Below are 21,543 nucleotides of genomic sequence, written 5' to 3'. Positions count from 1 at the left end.
GGTATTTATGTTTACAGTCTTCTTCATCTTGATGTATCTGTCTCTGATGCCGCAGCCCAGCGCGCTCCTCTCGGCAGGGTTTGAACTGTAAAACCCATGGTGACACGGTCAGTGACTGGCTCTTTTATGAGGGAAGGGCCACGCTTTAAAAAGCTGATAGAGAACTTTGCTCTTTTCCCACCATACGGCGGCACAGGCTAAGGTTGGGACAAGGAGGCTCGGCATCACGCCTCAAATTGATAGTGAATGGCAAAAAGGCATAGCGGCTCCGCGGGTATCTACACAGGCTGATCAGACAGTGTGAAGGGCAGGGAGAGTTTGGGGGAAAGATCTTTTTTTAACCATGACTTTCAGGTCAGGATGCATCACATGGTATTAGAATGGAATGACATTGGTAGCAATCTTTGACACGGCTCCATTTTGAGCAGGTATACTGGAGCAGCTGAATGGAACCCACCCAAATAACTGGTGCTACCTTCTGGGTTATAGATCGGGAAGCCATAGCCAAGTCACAACTTAAAGCTGTTTGACAAACACACATCTGTGATAGAGAACAAGTGAGGTTCAAAGGTTCAATGGTAAACAGTGTTCTGTAAAAAAGCATAGTCGACCCTTCTACTGTAGTTCTGTCCCCTAAAGTTGGAGTGACAGAATTTCTCTCCTATGGCAGAAAAGTTAGAGTGACAGAGAATTTCTCTATGGCTCTGATCCCAACTATCATGCTTTAGTGCTCATTAAAGACAAGGCCTCATTTGTCTTACTTAAGGCCCTGAACTAACTCCTCTTATCTTTGAAAGAGATTGAAAGTTGATCAGATGAAAGAACTGAACACTAAGTAGAACAAAGTACATTTTGATAATGTACTCATTCATCATTCCTTTACAATTGGATCATGCTACACGAGTTAGGGCAACCATGTGTGGGTTTTATAGTACTTGGTGCAGCCTTAGCTATGAATCTCACTGGTTTTATCTGTCTAACGGCAAAGAATAGGAGGACATCTTTGATCACTAGGAGGGCTTTAGAGGCACGGGGACAGTATGTCTGGAGAGAAAATCCAACGCCGTTAGTCAGATTACAAGATTACCAGCCATTGGTGATAACATAGAGCCAGTATTAAATAAGTTATTGCATCAAAAAATATATACATTTTACATTCCTTATTGCGGCCATATTGCTCTCCTCTCTCTAAAGGGCAGTGTCATTGACTTCCTGATAGGAGTCTAATCTGAAGCACTCGTTTCATCCTCCTGGTAATCCTCAATTAACAATGGAAACTCCTTCTTGCCTCTCCATCGATGGACACTCAGGTGAAAAACAAATAAATTCAGATGGGATGAGACATTTTCTTTGCAGGGATATCTCTGATGATATGGTGATTACCTGGACTTTTACATTAACACTCTCTGCTCTTCACGCCTGTCTGCAGGTTACACTCGTCACACGGCATCGGGGAGGGACTGAGTGCATTGTGTAGGTGTCAAACAGTCACATATCACATCCACGTAACTGCTATCGGTGATATATAGCACTTCAATGGGGATGGCAATGACCTTGTGGGGAATGTTTCAACTTAAACACACCCCAGAGGAGGCACTTACAGTTGTATCTCCAGTGGTAGCAAACAAAGCGTTTGCGGTTAAGCCAAGGTTGGCCGGCACTCTCAACCCCCCAAGGAACTGTAGAATACAGTATCTGTGGAAGAGGGACTCCTCTTCAGCCGCTGCCCTGGGACGGGTTTCCTTGACTTCATTAAGGAGCACAAAATGACTTCAGGTGAGGAGCTTTGAAGCACACCACTGTTATGATTTTGTGAGTAGTACACTCTCTGTAGCAATGCTTTTGCGCTTGATGTGGTAAGAAGAGTCTATAATAACAGTTGACAGGTCAAGGGCTTTTCATGTACTTTCATCTTTCTGACATTAAAAGACATATGGGATATTATTCTAGCAAAGGCTTTGACAGTAGATAGGAACATTAATCTCTACTGGTATACAAACTGGCTTCTTGCTACTTCCATTGCTTAATAGATTAAAATCCAAGTCCAAGTCCAAGTCCAACTCCAGCAGCACTCCTTTGCAGCAATCATCTCATCATTAATTAAAGGGCAATTCCACCTCTTTTCAACCTCCCATTCATTACCTCCAGCACCAAAACAGTATTTCTATGATCTGTGGTTAGCCTTTTTGGGATAGGGGGCAGCATTTTCACTTTTGGATGAATAGCGTGCCCAGAGTGAACTGCCTCCTACTCTGTCCCAGATGCTAATATATGCATATTATTAGTAGTATTGGATAGAAAACACTCTGAAGTGTCTAAAACTGTTTGAATGATGTTTGTGAGTATAACAGAACTCATATGGCAGGCAACAACCTGAGAAGAAATCCAACCAGGAAGTGCGAAATGTGAGGTTTGTAGTTTTTCAACTCAGCCCACATTGAAGATACAGGGTGATATTAGTTATGTTTCACTTCCCAAGGCTTCCACTAGATGTCAACTGTATTTAGAACTGTTTTGAGGATTCTACTCTAAAGGACGGGCTCATAAGGGCTCTTTGAGTGAGTGGTCTGGCAGAGTGCCACAGCCTCGGTCTGGCGCGCTCACGTGAAAGGTAGCTACGTTCCACTTCATTTGTACAGACAAATGAATTGTCTGGTTGGAACATGAATGACGTTTTATGTTAAAAAAGCATCCTAAAGATTGATTCCATACTGTGTGTGGCATGTTTATGAACTTTTTGAACTTTTCGTCCCACGTTCGGTGTGACCTGAAATCGCTTTTGGATTTGTTTACCCATCGCCCTAACAAAAGAAGATATTTGGACATAACTGATGGACATTATCGAACAAATCAAACATCTATGGTGGAACTGGGATTCCTGGGAGTGCATTCTGATGAAGATCAAAGGTAAGGGAATATTTAAAATGCTATTTCTGAGTAATGTTGACTACCCAATATGGCGGGTGTCTTTTTGGCTGCTTTGTTGTATAAAGGCTGTACTCAGATTATTGCATGGTTTGCTTTCTCCGTAAAGTTTTTTTGAAATCTGTTTGGGGTTTAATGGCTGGGTTTCTATACAGCACTTTGTGACATTGGCTGATGTCAAAAGGGCTTTATAAATACATTTGATTGAAGACCTATTTTCTATCTGAACAACTCCGTGGTCTATAAGTAATGTCCGTTGTGATAAGAAAAGAAATGATGCATTCGAATCTGGAGTTTTCCTTTAATGCAATTTTCAGGACTTCTGAACTGTGCTGATGTTGGAAAGTTAATGAACGCCCAGCTATACTCTACATTAGCCTCTCTGGGCAAACTCTTAGGTTCCGCTCAATCAGCCACTAGTAGAGGTCCCTCCCTGACCTTCAAAAACAAATACTACCCTCTATCTCTGCTTGAAATGGCAATAGATAGCTGTACTGGATAGGGATCCACAGATCACTGTGGGCTGGGGTTTCAGCTATTCATTTCTCCAGAGAGAGTAACAGCCCTAGTTCATTTCACAGCCTCTTTTCCTATTGAGCCGGAGGTTACTCCACACAAAGCTTGGCTGGGGTGGTGTAGTTCACCATGTCTAGAAAAACAAATGTGACAGTGGGAGGACAGTGTTCTCAGAATGCATGATTTCTCCATTCCCAGCATACAGTAGGATCTATATGCCATGGCTGTAAGGGTAATAAATAGCGCCTCGGAGGCTCTTCACCTATCCATCCATCCATCCCTGTGGAGACAGAAGCGGGGTGAATAATGCTCGTTTACCGAGCTAGGTGCCTTTCCGTCTATTCCTCTCCACTCAATATCAATTAAAGTGCCGGCTCTTAACCCTTCTCCCGGTCTGCTGTCGAATGCAGATAATGATCCCCCTCTTTCTCTTCACAGTGTGCTGCTAGAGAGGATGGGGACAAGGTAACAAGGCAGCAAGCTTTATCTATTCACATAACTCACCCAATGGAGATGGGTTTCAACAAACGAGCGTGTGAGCACCTATGGGAGTTCATAGAGACTGGGTGCAGTATGTGAGCGATATAGTCATTCAACTAAGAACCTATGAGGTCATCAGGCAACAGAACTGTGACATTAAAAGATGGGTCAGGGGAACCGAGTATAGAGTAGGAGGAATAATAAACAGGAACACGAACGGGAAACACAAATGGGTCTGGAAACAGGGCTACACAAATAGTTTCTAATGGCTCCAAATCGTTACAAATAGTTTCTAATGGCTTCTGTCCATGGGACCATGGACAGAAGCAGCTACAAGCTGAGTGATGGGATCACAACTGGGACAGGAGATGGAGTTACAAGAGGACTACACATATGGACTACTATGTAAGTCATGTCCTCAGTGGGGGAAGACAAAAGTGGTGGAAAGTCATTCAATCCAGCAAATGGGGAAAACAAATAGTGGTGGAAAGTAATTAAATCCAGCAAATGGGGAAGACAAATAGTGGTGGAAAGTAATTAAATCCAGCAAATGCAGGTTAATGTAAAAATTAAGAAAAAAGGAGACTAACATGCACTGTCAGTTTTGTAAGACAGTTTGCTATAATGCAGTTATATTTTAAGGATAACTGCATACTGGCTGGCAAAAAAAGGAAAAACTCAGTAGTACTAATTGCTTATTAAAATATATGAGTTGTCAATAGGTGAGAATCCTGTGAATAATGTGGTTCGATGTTGTGATATGGTTTCAGAGTGACAAGAACATTAATATAATTGCTGTCTAAAAACATATCATACTGTACAACATCTGTGTCATTATGAAAATCATTTGACTGAAAACAAAAAAACCTGGAGGACTTGTTACGAGTTTCAAACACGTCTTAAGACATTCTCAGTCTCCTCATAAGCTGTCTCATAAAAAAAGAAATATTCTTACACTTGAGGGTTTTGTTTTGTTTGTAACTCTTCATTAACATTAATGAGGATCTGTTGGGGGCTTTAAGGTGCGGAGACGGAGTCACAGGATGATTCGGAGATACCTGGTACATGAAGGTGTAAAACCATGGGCCTAATCCAGAGACGTATTCACAGTGCATACTAATGACATTCTTAAAACAATCATGAATCCCATCATCGTGACAGAAATAAGAGGTTTACTATTACTTTCATGATATCGTTAAGTTGGTATTAAATTCCTCCCTTGACACCAAAGCTTTGTTAAGTCACAACCTTCGCCAAGACATAAGCTATGCTACAGTACACGCGTATGCATTCAAGTCCAACAACGTGTCCAATTCAGCAGCTTCAGTGGGTGAAAAGAGTGGAGCTAAATCAGAGTGAGGAGATGAGTCAGAGGACACGTGATAAAATGGATAACAGGTGAAATGAATCACTCCCGAGTCCCATTTTCTTGCTGCAGGGCAACGATAAAGCACAGTATCTTTAACAGGACAGACAATCAATGCCTTGAGAGCATAACACATCCTCTTTAACCACAAGGCCCTCGAAATGACCACATACATAATCAAAATCGCTTTTAAATGGGAAACGTTTGAGGAATTGGAAAACATAGGTTACCTCGGAAACATTGAACTGGTGCCAGAGGCTGTAACTTTGAGAGAAAGACAGCTAAAGATTGTATAAATGACTTAATAACAGTCATGGAGAAAAAGACCCAGAATACATTCTGGCTGACGATGCATTGGCTCGGTAATCAATTATTTGCCTTGAAGTGGTACCCTTTGTGCTGAACCCACTCGCTCGCTTTAAGTTTATGGCCAGAGCATCATGCCATAAAAAATGAATATATACACTGAACAAAAATATATACGCAACATGTAAAGTGCTTCCCATGTTTCATGAGCAGAAATAAAAGATCCCACAAAGATATTTCGGTAACATGTTGCGTACAAATTTGTTTACATCATCCCTGGGGACAATAAAAGGCCACTAAAATGTGCAGTTTTGTCACAATGCCACAGATGTCTTAAGTTGAGGGAGCATGAATTGGCATGCTGACCACAGTAAATCCTCCAGATCTGTTGCCAGATTAATTGAATGTTAATTTCTCTACCATAAGCCATCAGTGTAGAGAATGTGACAGTACGTCCAACTGGCCTGTAACCATGCTAGCCCAGGACCTCCACAGCTGGCTTGTTCACCTGCAGATCTTCTGAGACCGGATAAAACCCGATTTTAACTGTACCGGGGCAGATGTGTGGGCGAGCGGTTTTCTGAGGTCAACATTGTGAACAGAGTGCCCCATGGTGGCGGTGGGGTTATGGTAGGAGCAGGCATAAGCTACAGACAACAAACACATTCACATTTTGAACGTACTGAGATACCGTGATGAAATCCTGATGCCCTTTGTCATGCCATTCATCTGCCTCCATCACCTCATGTTTCAGCATAATGCACAGCCCCATGTCACAAGGATTTGTACACAATTCCTGGAAGCTGAAAATGTACCAGTTCTTCCATGGCCTGCATACTCACCAGACATGACACCCATTGAACATGTTTGGGATGCTCTGGATACGACGTGAACGACAGCATGTTCCAGTTCCCGCCAATATCCAGCAACTTCACACAGCGGAACAACATTCCACAGGCCACAATCAACAATCTGATCAACTCTATGCAAAAAAGATGTGTCGTGCTGCATGAGGCAAATGGTGGTCACACCAGATACTGACTGGTTTTCTAACAACTCCGCTACCTTTTTTTTAAAGGTATCTGTGACCAACAAATGCACAGCTGTAGTCCGTGTCATGTGAAGTCCATAGATTAGGGCCTAATGAATTGATATCAATTGACTGATTTCCTTAAACTGTAACTAAGTGAAATCTTTGAAATTGTTGCATGATGCATTTATATTTTTGTTCAGTGTATTTATGCGTTACTTAATGGAGTAACATTTATCCATTTGCCGGTTCTATTTTTTATTGCGCATCCAATTACTCGAGACCATTGTCAGTGAGCTCTCTCTTTCAGAGTTGGATAGGCTGGTATAGCCAGACAAACAAGCCCTAACAGTTTAGCAGCAAATCTAGTCCAGACAGATGCTGTTTTTGTGTCAAAATGAGACTAGAAAAACTGTAGAGACAGGGTGGAGAGGTCAGACAGATAAATTGCCAGAAAATTCTTCAACACTAATTTCAGAGGGCAAAATCAGTTGAATACGTCTTTAGACAGCCACTTGCCTTTCATGAAAAACAAAATAGAAATAAAAGCAGTAGCAGGCTGAAATACGGTGATCGCTACATAAATAGTCATATTAAACATTCATGAAAATACAAGTATCTCACATGTATCGAAAGCCTAGAATCTTGCTAATCCAACTGCGTTGTCAGATTTAAAAAAGGATTTACTGCGAAAGAATACGATGCGATTATCTGAGCATAGAGCCCCATAAAAAACAACAATTTCAACCAGCACAGGCATAACATGTTCACAAACTGCATTAAAATAAATTGTTTACCTTTGACGATCTTCGTCTGTTTGCAATCCCAATGCTCATTGTTACACAATGAATGATCTTTTGTTTGATAAAATCCGTTTTTATAGCCTAACACAAAACATTTTGTGAACCGCTTGGGTCATGAATTCCGTCTCATTTAATTTTCGACGACACATTCCAGGTAAATAACCCACACAAAACGTGACTTTTCCAGTCATGTTTGGTTTGATTGCAATCAACTGGTTTGTTTGTAACACAACCATACCTGATGGGCCATTTCGCGGGACGTATTGACTGAAAGAAACCGATTTGAAGACAACAAGTAATGACATCACTGTGCACCAATGATATGACCACGGTTTCGTTGATTGACTGTATTTTAACCCAATGACCACTGATCATCTTGAAATCTAGCTGGGTAGATAGCCAATGAGCTGAGGTAAATGGCAATATGCAATGGTTGTGTGTTGGAAGACCAACCTATGTCGTAAACTCCGGCGTAAAGAGAGTCATTCGCTATTGAAGTTTTATTTCGGAAGGAGCTACGCATTTTACACACAGCGTCATTTTGGTAAACGTGCAGATTCAGCTGTTTATATATCAATCAGTATGGCGACTAAGTCAGGGAAAGCTAAATCTAAGTCTAGATATACAGATGTACACACAATTTTAGAAGAAATTGATCGGAAAAGTGAGACAGAGATTGTTGTAGGACGATTCATTTAGCGATTCCCAAGTGGAGGAATATTTTTTGAACGGAGAGGACACCGTTGTAGCTACTGTGTATAATCTGTAACGTGCCTGCAGAAGAGAAACAATGTCACCGTTTTAGACTGGTAAATTATTTTCATGCTAATGCCCTTGTTTGAAATTAATAATATAAAATATTTTTTGTGATTTTTTAGACATTTTAGAAGCAATATATAAAAATGTAATGTGATGAAATTATGTAATGAAATGTAATGAAAAGTGATGAAATGTGTCTGCCGCCCCACCCCAACCCACATGAAATAGCCTATTTGAGGCTGTTGAGGGGAGGGCAGGCCCACAACAATGGCCAAAGTGAAATGGAGACAGTAGATACAGCTGGTCTGTTGTAATATAATAAAGACAGTAGATCTAGCTGGTCTGTCATAATATAATAGAGACAGTAGATCTAGCTGAAATGTCATAATATAAAAGAGACAGTAGATCTATAATAATATATTCAACCTTATGTTCCCTGTACTCTATATAAACAGTGGGGCAAAAAAGTATTGAGTCAGCCACCAATTATGCAAGTTCTCCCACTTAAAAAGATAGAGGCCTGTAATTTTCATCATAGGTACACTTCAACTATGACAGACAAAATGAGAAAAAAATTCCAGAAAATCACATTGTGGGATTTTTAATGAATTTATTTGCAAATTATGGTGGAAAATAAGTATTTGGTCAATAACAAAAGTTTCTCAATACTTTGTTAGATACCCTTTGTTGGCAATGACAGAGGTCAAACATTTTCTGTAAGTTTTCACAAGGTTTTGTGGACTTTCAAGGACTTTCAACTCCCTCCAGAGATTTTCTATGGGTTGAGATCTGGAGACTGGCTAGGACACTCCAGGACCTTGAAATTCTTCTTACGAAGCCACTCCTTCGTTGCCTGGCGGTGTGTTTGGGATCATTGTCATGCTGAAAGACCCAGCCACGTTTCATCTTCAATGCCCTTGCTGATGGAAGGAGGTTTTCACTCAAAATCTCACAATACATGGCGCCATTCATTCTTTCCTTTACGCAGAAAAACAGCCCCAAAGCATGATGTTTCCACCCCAATGCTTCACAGTAGGTATGGTGTTCTTTGGATGCAACTCAGCATTCTTTGTCCTCCAAACACAGCGAGTTGAGTTTTTACCAAAAAGTTATATTTTGGTTTCAACTGACCATATGACATTCTCCCAATCTTCTTCTGGATCATCCAAATGCTCACTAGCAAACTTCAGACGGGCCTGGACATGTACTGGCTTAAGCAGGGGGACACGTCTGGCACTGCAGGATTTGAGTCCCTGGCGGCGTAGTGTGTTACTGATGGTAGGCTTTGTTACTTTGGTCCCAGCTCTCTGCAGGTCATTCACTAGGTCCCCCCGTGTGGTTCTGGGATTTTTGCTCACCGTTCTTGTGATCATTTTGACCCCACGGGGTGAGATCTTGCGTGGAGCCCCAGATCGAGGGAAATTATCAGTGGTCTTGTATGTCTTCCATTTCCTAATAATTGCTCCCACAGTTGATTTCTTCAAACCAAGCTGCTTACCTATTGCAGATTCAGTCTTCCCAGCCTGGTGCAGGTCTACAATTTTGTTTCTGGTGTCCTTTGACAGCTCTTGGCCATAGTGGAGTATGGAGTGTGACTGTTTGAGGTTGTGGACAGGTGTCTTTTATACTGATAACAAGTTCAAACAGGTGCCATTAATACAGGTAACGAGTGGAGGACAGAGGAGCCACTTAAAGAAGAAGTTACAGGTCTGTGAGAGCCAGAAATCTTGCTTGTTTGTAGGTGACCAAATACTTATTTTCCACCATAAATTGCAAATAAATTCATTAAAAATCCTACAATGTGATTTTCTGGATTTTTTCTCCTAATTTTCTCTGTCATAGTTGAAGTGTACCTATGATGGAAATTACAGAACTCTCTCATCTTTTTAAGTGGGAGAACTTGCGCAATTGGTGGCTGACTAAATACTTTTTTGCCCCACTGTATATCTGTTTATTATACCTCAGCAGAACAATTTTGTGTAGAGCTTTGGCAAAGTGGGTGATGCTATATCCTTCTTGTTTGGCCCTGTCTGGGGGTCTCATCGGATGGGGCCACAGTGTCTCCTGACCCCTCCTGTCTCAGCCTCCAGTATTTATGCTGCAGTAGTTTATGTGTCGGGGGGCTAGGGTCAGTTTGTTATATCTGGAGTACTTCTTCTGTCTTATCCGGTGTCCTGTGAATTTAAGTATGATCTCTCTAATTCTCTCTCTCGGAGGACCTGAGCCCTAGGACCATGCGTCAGGACTACCTGGCATGATAAATCTTTGCTGTCCCCAGTCCACCTGGCCTTGCTGCTGTTTACTCTTGAGGTGCTGTCCTGTTGCATCCTCTACAACTACTGTGATTATTATTATTTGACCCTGCTGGTCATCTATGAACGTTTAAAAATCTCTGCCATGTTCTGTTATAATCTCCACCCGGCACAGCCAGAAGAGGACTGGCCACCCCTCATAGCCTGGTTCCTCTCTAGGTTTCTTCCTAGGTTTTGGCCTTTCTAGGGAGTTTTTCATAGCTACCGTGCTTCTACACCTGCATTGCTTGCTGTTTGGGGTTTTAGGCTGGGTTTCTGTACAGCACTTTGAGATATTAGCTGATGTACGAAGGGCTATATAAATACATTTGATTTGATAGAGTACTGAGGGTCTTCCAAATATTGAAAGTGTAAATAGTTACCCACGTTATTTTGTAAATGTATATATTTTTTTATTCATATTTTTTCTCTCCATTTTTTGGGGGGTGTGTTAGAATACCATTTTGGCATTTTGTATATAGTTATTTGTTTCAAAATGTATACCTTCACCAATTTGGCCACTTGGGTACATTTGGGTTACTTGTGTGGGACACCTGGGTGACTTCATGATAAATGTCATGTAGCACACTCATTATGGAAGTTATCATTCTGAAACTTTGCACAAGTACTGTTGCCCTCTTATATCTTTCACTGAAATTGTCCCAATCATCCTATCTGAATGTTTGTTTTATGTTGTTCATTTTAAAGATGATACATACAACAATTCTCCTACATTCAATTCACATTTACACAAACTTCAGAGTGTTTTCTTTCAAATGGTACCAATAATATGCATATCCTTGCTTCTGGCCCAGATTACAGGCAGTTAGATTTGGGTATGTCTTCAGGTGGAAATTGAAAAAAGTAGGGGGTAGCTCTAAGAGGTTTTAAATTGATCAACTAGGTTAGGTCTCCTGTTAATTCCTCTGAGATGAGCTAAACATTAGAAATGTACCTAAACAAAAAAAACAAAAAATTGTCAAGCATGCTGTCTAGCCCATTCATTTTTCTTCAGCCGTCTGTACCTCCTAAACTTCGGGCCCATAATGTTTTTCTTATAGGATTTAAAACTGTGTTTGATGGCTGCATAAACACCTCAGCTTTCAGTGCCCTATACTTTGAAGGCAGGCCATCTATCCCCATGCTCTGTGGCACCGGTGCAGTAAGGAAACAAAGAGCTGCCACTGCGGCCATTTTGAATCGTTAGCTGGTGCTGTAGAGAAGCCTGCAGAGGTGACACAGCCAATCAATCAAAGGTAGAGCCAGGGGAGGGCGGGAATATAAAAGGGAGGGAGAGTGGGAAGGTTGTAGCCAGAATCCCAGGGTGCTTTGTCGATAGCCAGATAATGGACAGTGTGTGTTGTTTATGTGCACGCAACTGTGTGTGTGTATGTGTGTGCGCATGCGCATGCGCGCCTGTGTGTGTGTATGCCCTGTGTGTTGTTGTGGGTGCCAGTAGTATGCCCACACGAGGGTGGCGGTAGAGCCATGATTCAGTAGTGTTGTGATTTTAACAGCAGGTCCAGGACGGGCGGTTTATTTTCGTCCGTCGCCCTGTGAGTGACGGTCCAATCAGGCCTGGGATGGGCTGTCAGGCCTGTCAGGCTGAGGGATGAGAGGAGATGGGAATCAGGACACAGAGCGGGACTGCCGTATGATCGACGGACCCAGGCACAGGAGCCACGGAGAGGAGAGGGGAGAGGAATGAAAGAGGAAGATGAAGAGGAGGACTGCTCCCACCAAGGTTCAGAACGTCAGCCAGGTGGAATAAAGTGTTTTTTTCCTAAACATTTGCAACAGTGACAAAGAGCAATCTGGGAGAAGGTGTGAGACCGTGACCTGGGGATAATGGAGTGTGATATTTAATCGAAGGAATGACACACCCTCCATCATGCAAACAAACTTGGAGATAATGCACATTAAAGCACTTCCTAAATAAATACCCATGACAGATTCACCGTTTCGATAAAGTTCCTGGGAATTTCACAGCTTGAATTGCTCTACCTACAAAATAAATTGAGATCCACATTTAATGTGATTATTTGAAGATGCATGCCTTGAGTCTGTCCAGAGCAACCTTTATCAGCCTATGGTGTTTGTATACCTTAAGGTAAGATAGGTTACTCTTACCGATCCAGCGCATGAGTGAGGTGAGGATCTGGAGGTATTTAGTCTTCTGAGCATCGAAGAAGACGAAAGGGCCCAACATCAAGGTGAAGATGCTCTGTAGAGAGGGAGAGATCATCTTAAAACACATTGGAAATCACTTTATACAACATATTCACAAACCAGTGTGTGTTTGGGTTGTGTTTATACTTCCACATTTATGCTTTACTTTGTCCACAGCATGGGAAATAAATGACAAATGGTACAATTGGATTTTTCCAAGATGAAAAGAGATAAAACTCTGTTTTCATGAGAACATGAGGCTATTTATTCCCTTTCCACCCAATATACACCAAACCCCAAAATAAAAAATGTAAGTTGAAATCCTATGAAGCCATCATAGTACCGATTGCCTCATAACAAAGATAGGTCTTATCGAGAGTTGTAATAATCAGTGGCATCAGCCCCCTCTCTCTATTCCCCATCTATCCCATTCTCTCTGACAATCCCATGTCTGATAACGGAGAATGAGTGACGTGTGATCTCAAGGCCAGTCACTTCAGTGGCATGTCATCTGAAGAGCAGCCTGCAGGGTAGAACTCACACAGTCAGACACAATCATCTCTAACAGGGCCTGGGGGTGAGAGCTCAATCAGGACACCAAAGTAGGGACAGAAAGACAGAAAGATACAGATGGAGAAATGTTCCACTCAGAAAACCGATCTGCTCCAGTCACTCTCCATCTCCAGGACCTCTGACCCCTCCCATGAACCTCCCTAACTCCACCCTCACTCTGTGCTGTATTTACAGGGTGGGCCCATGGGTTGTGAGGGCAGGACACAGAGGTCAGTGTTGGTGAAATAAGTGTGAGACAGGACAGAGAATGTACACAGCCTTTACCTGCACAAGGAGGCCATCCACTGGGGACAGGGAAGGGTACAGTGCTGGCTGAATGCTAATACCAAGGACCAGCCGACAGGGAAGGGTGGGATAGGTGGGACCAGACTCATTTAAAACTTTATTATTTCCAGAATTATGGAGGAGAATTGTGAATCCCAGGTGTCAGGAGATGAAAGTGCTGAATAGCACTTAATACCAGCTACGGGTGACTGCTACAAATCAGTGCAGAATTCCCGAAAATGTACTACATCTTGGAGCGATGGACATAAATTTGCAATAGTCATTAATGTGTAATGGAGGAGGCATTATGGAAAGTGTGGAGTGTCCTAAAGAAGGTTAAGTCGTTAACGGTTGAGTGACAGTGAGACATATTTCAGCGCTGAATGGTCAGTGGTGTCTGGGTCTGTCTCTGTACCTGTGGTATGAGACAGTCTAACGTGTCATACTTCATCCTCCAGCCAGACAACAGTCCATCACAGGCCTGATGATACCTCCCATCCATCTGCCACCAAGTGATGGACTGCTACCACTCTTGGCCTGAGAAGACATGGTATATGCCATCTCAGAGGTGGGGAATATGTGCTTTTCAAGAATAGGGAGGCAGGTAGCCTAGTGGTAAGAGCGTTGGACTAGTAACCGAAAGGATGCAAGATCGAATCCCTGAGCTGACAAGGTAAAAATCTGCCGTTCTGCCCCTGAACAAGGCAGTTAACCCACTGTTCCTAGACCGTCGTTGAAAATAAAAGTGTTAACTGACTTGCCTAGTTAAATAAAGGTAAAATAAAAAAGGGCCCTCAAGGCTTTACATTGGAGAGAGAGAGAGAGAGAGTCTACTGGACCGGACAAAGACCCATATAAACAGAGATTCTCCATGAACGTGAAGAGCATGTTAGAACGGGACCTTTACACTGCCATAGCTGGAGGCAACATATGGTCTCTACAGAAGAGGAGATAGTTCTGTGGATGAGACTCTGGTGTTGGCCTGGTGTTAAGGCAGTAGTGCGCATGTGGCTGGAGGGGAGAGCTGAGTGGGCCTGCTATGAAAGAAATATGTTTTTTAAAGCAAACAAAAAAGTAAGAAAACAAAAGATGATGCAAACTTCTGTCTATCTCATGAAAGAGAAAAGAAACAAAGTTATAATTTTAAAACGGATCTTGTTTATAAAAAAATAATAATACGAGTGGGGGAGGCATAGTGTCTGTGGGGTGGCTGATGAATTTCACCCTTCTTGTGCAGTTAGCACCACACATGAATCAAGACCCCTCCTCTAACCAATTACAACCTCCCACCACCACAGCCAGACAATAAGGCCTCAGGACACTGGACTACACTTAACCACAGCACAACAGCCAGAGGAAGCAACACAAAAACACAAAACAATTCAAATGGATAAAGAATACGAACAGCAAAAACAGCTCTGTGCTGTATCTTGATAAGGATTTGTCGGTGAAGGCCAGCATTGACTTACAGAAAGTTGGAGAGAGCCTTTCATCTCTGACAGAGAGAGCAGAGAAGAAAGAAACCATTTTGCCAACAAGGTTTTGTGATGGTAATGACAAATAGGATGGGGAATGGGATGGCATCACACTGGCAAGCAATGCCAAAGCCAGGACCGGAAGGGAAGGCTGGCAGAGGGGCAGGGCTGGAGGCAAGAGAGGCATGGCTTGTGTACAGTATGGGGAGGAGAGGAACAGAGGGAGTGTGGGCAAGGGGAGAGGGCATCAGGTGCCATGTGCTGTAGGGTGACTCAGACCCAGTGTTGGCAGGGCCTTAGGAGCAGGAGGGCACAGGGGGGAGCAGAGAGAGAGAGACAGAGGAACAGAGGGACAAGAGGCACTGCTGCAGGAGATAACACTTTCCCAGTCACTCTCAGAACCTAGAACTACACACTCTGCACCATCTTACTATAGGACGGAGAAGGAGCCTAGAGACAAGGACAAGGAAGTGAAAAGGCCAAAAGAAACCTCATTAAAATAAAAGCTGCAAATTCAGAGCCATAGACGGACGTTTTTAGAGCAAGGAGGCCTACAAACCTGACTCAGTTACACCAGCTCTGTCAAGAGGAATGGGCCAAGATTCACCCAACTTATTGCAGCAAGCTTGTGGAAGGCTACCTGAAACTTTTGACCCAAGTTAAACAATTTAAAGGCAATGCTACCAAATACTAATTGAGTGTATGTAAACATCTGACCCACTGGGAATGTGATGAAAGAAATAAAAGCTGAAATAAATCATTCTCTACTATTATTCTGACATTTCACATTCCTAAAATAAAGTGGTGACCCTAACAGGGAATTTTTACTAGGATTAAATGTCAGGAATTGTGAAAAACTGAGTTTAAAGGTGTATGTAAACTTGCAACTTCACTTCAACACACACACACACAATAATTGTTGTGACAGGAAAATATCAGACTTCACCAATCAAAGGCTGGCTCATTCATGGCTTCTGACTGAGACTTGAGGACAACATCTCTAATAAAGCGGTTGGGACTGTGATTCAATTCAAATCCATTTTGGGCCAGCTATTATCATCCTCAGAACCAATGACAGTGAAAACATGTCCTTTCAAATCCCTAGCCCTCAGCGCCATCTGTGTTCAGTGATCTTTCATTTGAAAGGCGGTTCTGCTATTAATAAGGTTTGGTGTAGACGGAGTCAGTGCCCACGGGCCAGCCAAGCACTCAGGTGGACTTATTTAGGACTGTCAAGGAGACACAGGAAGCAAAGCGCTCCCTGCCAAGTATGCAAGAGGGAAAAACATAGACAATATAGGTAGAGTTCAATGTCTTAGGAAGATTGACTGGCACTTGGTTTCGATGCATTTAATTCTACGTTCAAGACGCTCTACTGATTTGTTAATCTCACTCTTCCCTGCGCTGCACTGAAATGGATTTTTGTCTATGCATGTTCTTTCCTGACCCAGAGTGCTTACGTTTCAAACTTATGCAATAAAAGTATCCATAGTGAGAACAAACCCTGTCATGGAGAAAACATTATTTTCCTTCCCTCTCTTCGCGGTGTGCTGATGATTTTGTTCCGGCAGAGTGACACCCTCAATCATGACTAGGAGTGTTTCATTTTTGACGACAATGACATTCTTAAGCATCAGCCATTTCTTGCCTCAATATCAGACAACGGTGAGCAACACCAAATCTGCCACAATCACACACTTGAGTGAAATGCAATAAACAATAAGTCAGAGATGAAAACTGCAAAAGTGACCAGGCTGACGACGGATACAAACACTGACTTATTCTATTACCCCGGCGGAAAGGGTACACACTCTCTCCACAGACCATTAGAGCACTTCTGGAAGCAAGAGACAAGCGAACAGACCCCCAAGGACAATATCCTATCTGATAACAATGACAGGAGAACATGTAGTAGTTCTGTTTTTGCCATAATAATTAGTCAATATGTGGTTTGTTGCCAGGTGGACACACAGTAAAATAGTGTTTTAACCACAATTCTGGCACTACACACAGACCCTTAATTTAGATTGTGACCAATGTTCCTACACGCAGCTCCCCGGGGCTGCCGCCCACAATTGCCAGCCTGCACAGAGACGCACAAAGGTGAACTTCACTCATCTTTACTAGTTTGTTTGCCCCAAACGTGTACATTTCTGGCCATTTAGAAAAGCGAGTCAGGTAAAGAGCTGTTTATGTCTTGAAGGGGCAGTGTTGTATTTTAAGACAGGCTTGTACAAGCTAAGAAGCCAATAGTGAGGGTAGCATACAGTTTTATCTGATTATTCGTTATAATAATGTATGGGGATAATAATACATTTTATTTCGTAAAGTGGTTTCTTGCATTAAGCACAATACAACTACATTTTCAGTTACCTCAATGTCTGAAGGACAAGTGGCTAAACAGGTTAATGTCAGGCTTACAATGAACACCGCAATGGCTGCTACTGTAGGCTGTATCATAGAACAGCTTTCAATAGCTATTTCCATGTTCAAATGTTATGGGATGCATTTCTCCATTGTTTTTGATGGTAAACCACTCTTGTAGGGCCTGCATTATGATCAAATAGCCACAGTTGTCTACTTTGCCACTTAACTTAAAAAGCAGGTAGAGCCAGTGTTCACAGTAAAAGCGCCGGAAGTTGCACAGAATTTCTACAAGGTTCAAGTTTGTACTCAGCAGACCTAAGAATTTGCTCAGTGCCGAAAGAAATGATGGAACATTGATGGTGACCCAGAAAAAGAGAAGGCTCAAAGGACACCATCCGTTTCTCATCATGTCCCAATGTCAGGACCAGAGGGCCTGGAGATCTACTGCCGCCTCCTCTCTCACATTCGCCATCTCTTTTCCATCTCTCTCTCTCTCTTCCTCTTCACACAGTAGGTATCTCCAGCAGGCCATCCCACTCCAGACAGCCATGTGGCTACAGTAATGAGCTCCCCAGCCGAGCAGGCCACCTCCTGTGCATGGTGGGGAGGTGAGCTCATTCACTGGAGTGCTGGGAATGACTCACCTGTCAGTTCAATCACCATGGGACTAGAGTCACCAAAGTGCTGGAGAAGAAGACTTTCTGGGTTTGGTGCTTTTGTTGAAAGTGCCCTCTCAGTTTGGTTATAGAGCTGAGAGATGGTGTGTGATCATGAAATATACTAGTAGTGTTATTTCTGGTGTTTGGGTGGAGGCGGAGGGGGTTAATGGATGAAAACCCGGAAGCCAGAGACCACTCATGGTGAATTCTCTACGGTCATGGGAATGCCATGTGGTCATGCAGCCTGGAACACTGTAATCCACCCACCATCAAAACAGCAGAACAAGGATTACTATTCCCAATCCCCACAGTCCCAAGATCCCCAGCCATTTGTTTCAGATGTTAATCTTCATTTCGGACAGATTTCACATGGAAAAACCTACATGGGTGGGGATTGGGGAGATAGGATTCCATTCCGGCTCATTTCTGACTAATGAGGATAAATGATCAAATACATTAAATAACAATTCAACTGAGGTCACTGGTTTCCTTTCAATTTCCTTCGAAAGAAAAGGGAAAACAAGAGAGGTTGGGTGGATGCGGCTCTACTGATTTATACAGGTACAGAGGAGCGTGGTACCATCTTTTAGAATGTGTTTATTAATTTATGGAAGACTGCTTGACAGGATATTGGCATCTCGAAAGGAAAAATCAGCATGTGCACAAGCGAATGGATAGGCTAACAAGATGGACGACTGCTACAAACCAAACATTCACATATTTGAATAAAAACGCCAGGTCGATTGATTTGCCTTCAACCAAATTCAACCCTACTCAACGCATATTCATTGTTAAATATTCAGACTCCTTTCATTCTCAGAACCATCACTATCTCTACTCTGGTGGTGTTTCCTGTGATTCAGAGAGGGAAAGGGTTTGTCCGTTCGGAGTGACTGTACGACTGGAACCATTATTCAGAGGCCAGTGAGAGCAGGTCTGTGGTTGCGGCCCTGTAGTGACTGATGGGTGTGAGCTGGGAGACTGGGTCAACGTGTGATGAACACTGAAGTGACAGTGTCTCTCCCAGCTGGCCACTGGCACTCAGTGGAGGGACGTTATACAGCAACAGGAGGAGTGTGACGGTTTGGTGGCGAACACAGAAACTATGATACACTACTGACAGCACGGGCCCACTGATCTCAGAGATCTAAGTGGGCTCTGCCAAGGCTGTTCATCACTGGGCTGTTGCTTTCCCTCATACTCATAAGTGACACTGATGATGAGCCTCAATAGGATGTACTGAGAATGTGAGAACAAAAAAACAGGGTTATTCCCAACTCCGAGCATGTGCTGACCAACTGGCAAGTGTCTTCACCGACATTTTCAACCTCTCTCTGTCTGAGTCTGTAATACTAACATGTTTCAAGCAGACCACCATAGTCCCTGTGCCCAAGAAACCTAAGGTAACCTGCCTAAATGACTACTGACCCATAGCACTCACGTCTGTAGCCATGAAATGCTTTGACAGACTGGTCATGGCTCACAACACCATCATCCCAGACACCCTGGACCCACTCCAATTTGCATAACGCACCAACAGATCCACAGATGATGCAATATCTATTGCACTCCACACTGCCCTTTCAAACCTGGACAAAAGGAACACTTATGTGAGAATAGTATTCATTGACTACAGCTCAGTGTTCAACACCATAGTGCCCTCAAAGCTCATCACTAAGCTAAGGACTCTGGGAATAAACACCTTCCTTTGCAACTGGATCCTGGACTTCATGACGGGCCACCCCCAGGTGGTAAGGGTGGGTAAAATCACATCCACCACACTAATCCTCAACACGAGGCCCCCTCAGGGGTGCGTGTTCAGTCCCCTCCAGTGATCCCTGTTCACTCATGACTGCACGGCCAGGCACGACTCCAACAACATTAAGTTTGCTGATGACAACAGCAGTAGGCCTGATCACCGACAACGATAAGACAGCCTATAGGGAGGAGGTCAGGGACCTGGCCGTGTGGTGCAAGGACAACAACCTCTCAATCAACGTGATCAGCAAGGCACTACAGAGGGTAGTGCGTATGGCCCAGTTCATCACTAGGGCCAAGCTTCCTGCCATCCAGGACCTCTATACCAGGCCGTGTCAGAGGAAGACCTTAAAAATTGTCAAAGATTCCAGCCACCCTAGTCATAAACTGCTCTCTCTGCTACAAGTCTAGGTCCAAGAGGTTTTTAAATAGCTTCTACCCCAAGCCATAAGACTCCTGAACATCTAATCAAATGGCTACCCAGACTATTTGCATTGCCCCCCCCCCCCCTCTGCCGCTACTCTCTGTCATTATCTATGCATGGTCACTTTAATAACTCTACCTACATGTACATACAGTGGGGCAAAAAATTATTTAGTCAGCCACCAATTGTGCAAGTTCTCCCACTTAAAAAGATGAGAGAGGCCTGTAATTTTCATCATAGGTACACTTCAACTATGACAGACAAAATTAGGAAATAAATCCAGAAAATCACATTGTAGGATTTTTAATGATTTTATTTGCAAATGATGGTGGAAAATAAGTATTTGGTCAATAACAAAAGTTATTACATCAAAGAAATCAGCCCAAAAAATTGTAGACCTCCACAAGTCATCCTTGGGAGCAATTTCCAAACACCTGCAGGTACCAAGTTCATCTGTACAAACAAGAGTACGCAAGTATAAACACCATGGCACCACGCAGCCGTCATACCGCTCAGGAAGGAGACGCGTTCTGTCTCCGAAAGATGAACATACTTTGGTGCAAAAAGTGCAAATCCATCCCAGAACAACAGCAAAGGACCTTGTGAAGATGCTGGAGGAAACAGGTACTAAAGTATCTATATCCATAGTAAAACAAGTCATATATCGACATAACCTGAAAGGCCGCTCAGCAAGGAAGAAGCCACTGCTCCAAAACTGCCATAAAAAAGACAGATTGCGGTTTGCAACTGCACATGAGGACAAAGATTGTACTTTTGGGAGAAATGTCCTCTGGTCAGATGAAACAAAAATAGAACTGTTTGGCCATAATGACCATCGTTATGTTTGGAGGAAAAAGGGGGAGGCTTGCAAGCCCAAGAACAACTTCCCAACCGTGAATCACGGGAGTGGCAGCGTCATGTTGTGGGGGTGCTTTGCTGCAGGAGGGACTAGTGCACTTCACAAAATAGATGGCATCATGAGGCTGGACAATTATGTGGATATATTGAAGCAACATCTCAAGACATCAGTCAGGAAGTTGAAGCTTGGTCGCAAATGGGTCTTCCAAATGGACAATGACCCCAAACATACTTCCAAAGTTGTGGCAAAATGGCTTTAAGGACAACAAAGTCAAGGTATTGGAGTGGCCATCACAAAGCCCCGACCTCAATCGTATAGAAAAGTTGTGGGCAGAACTGACAAATCGTGTGCGAGCAAGGAGGCCTACAAACCTGACTGAGTTACACCAGCTCTGTCAGGAGGATTGGGCCAAAATTCACCCAACTTATTGTGGGAAGCTTGTGGGAGGCTACCTGAAATGTTTGATCCAAGTGAAACAATTTAAAGGCAATGCTACCAGATACTAATTGAGTGTATGTA

The 21,543-nt window shown here is 43.0% G+C and overlaps 1 protein-coding gene across 1 annotated transcript in view; it reads right to left on the bottom strand.

Annotated features, from left to right (window-relative positions):
* LOC109893561 (transmembrane protein 104) overlaps nt 1-21,543 on the bottom strand; it is a 77,055-nt gene that overhangs the window by 11,697 nt on the left and 43,815 nt on the right. The window contains exon 9 of the mRNA XM_031827797.1: nt 12,607-12,700. Coding sequence (XP_031683657.1) covers nt 12,607-12,700 — 94 coding nt within the window. The remainder of the gene's footprint in view (nt 1-12,606; nt 12,701-21,543) is intronic.

The sequence above is a fragment of the Oncorhynchus kisutch genome, linkage group LG6, assembly GCF_002021735.2.
Source record: "Oncorhynchus kisutch isolate 150728-3 linkage group LG6, Okis_V2, whole genome shotgun sequence".
Classification (NCBI taxonomy): domain Eukaryota; kingdom Metazoa; phylum Chordata; class Actinopteri; order Salmoniformes; family Salmonidae; genus Oncorhynchus; species Oncorhynchus kisutch.
This window is presented reverse-complemented; position numbering and strand designations above follow the sequence as displayed.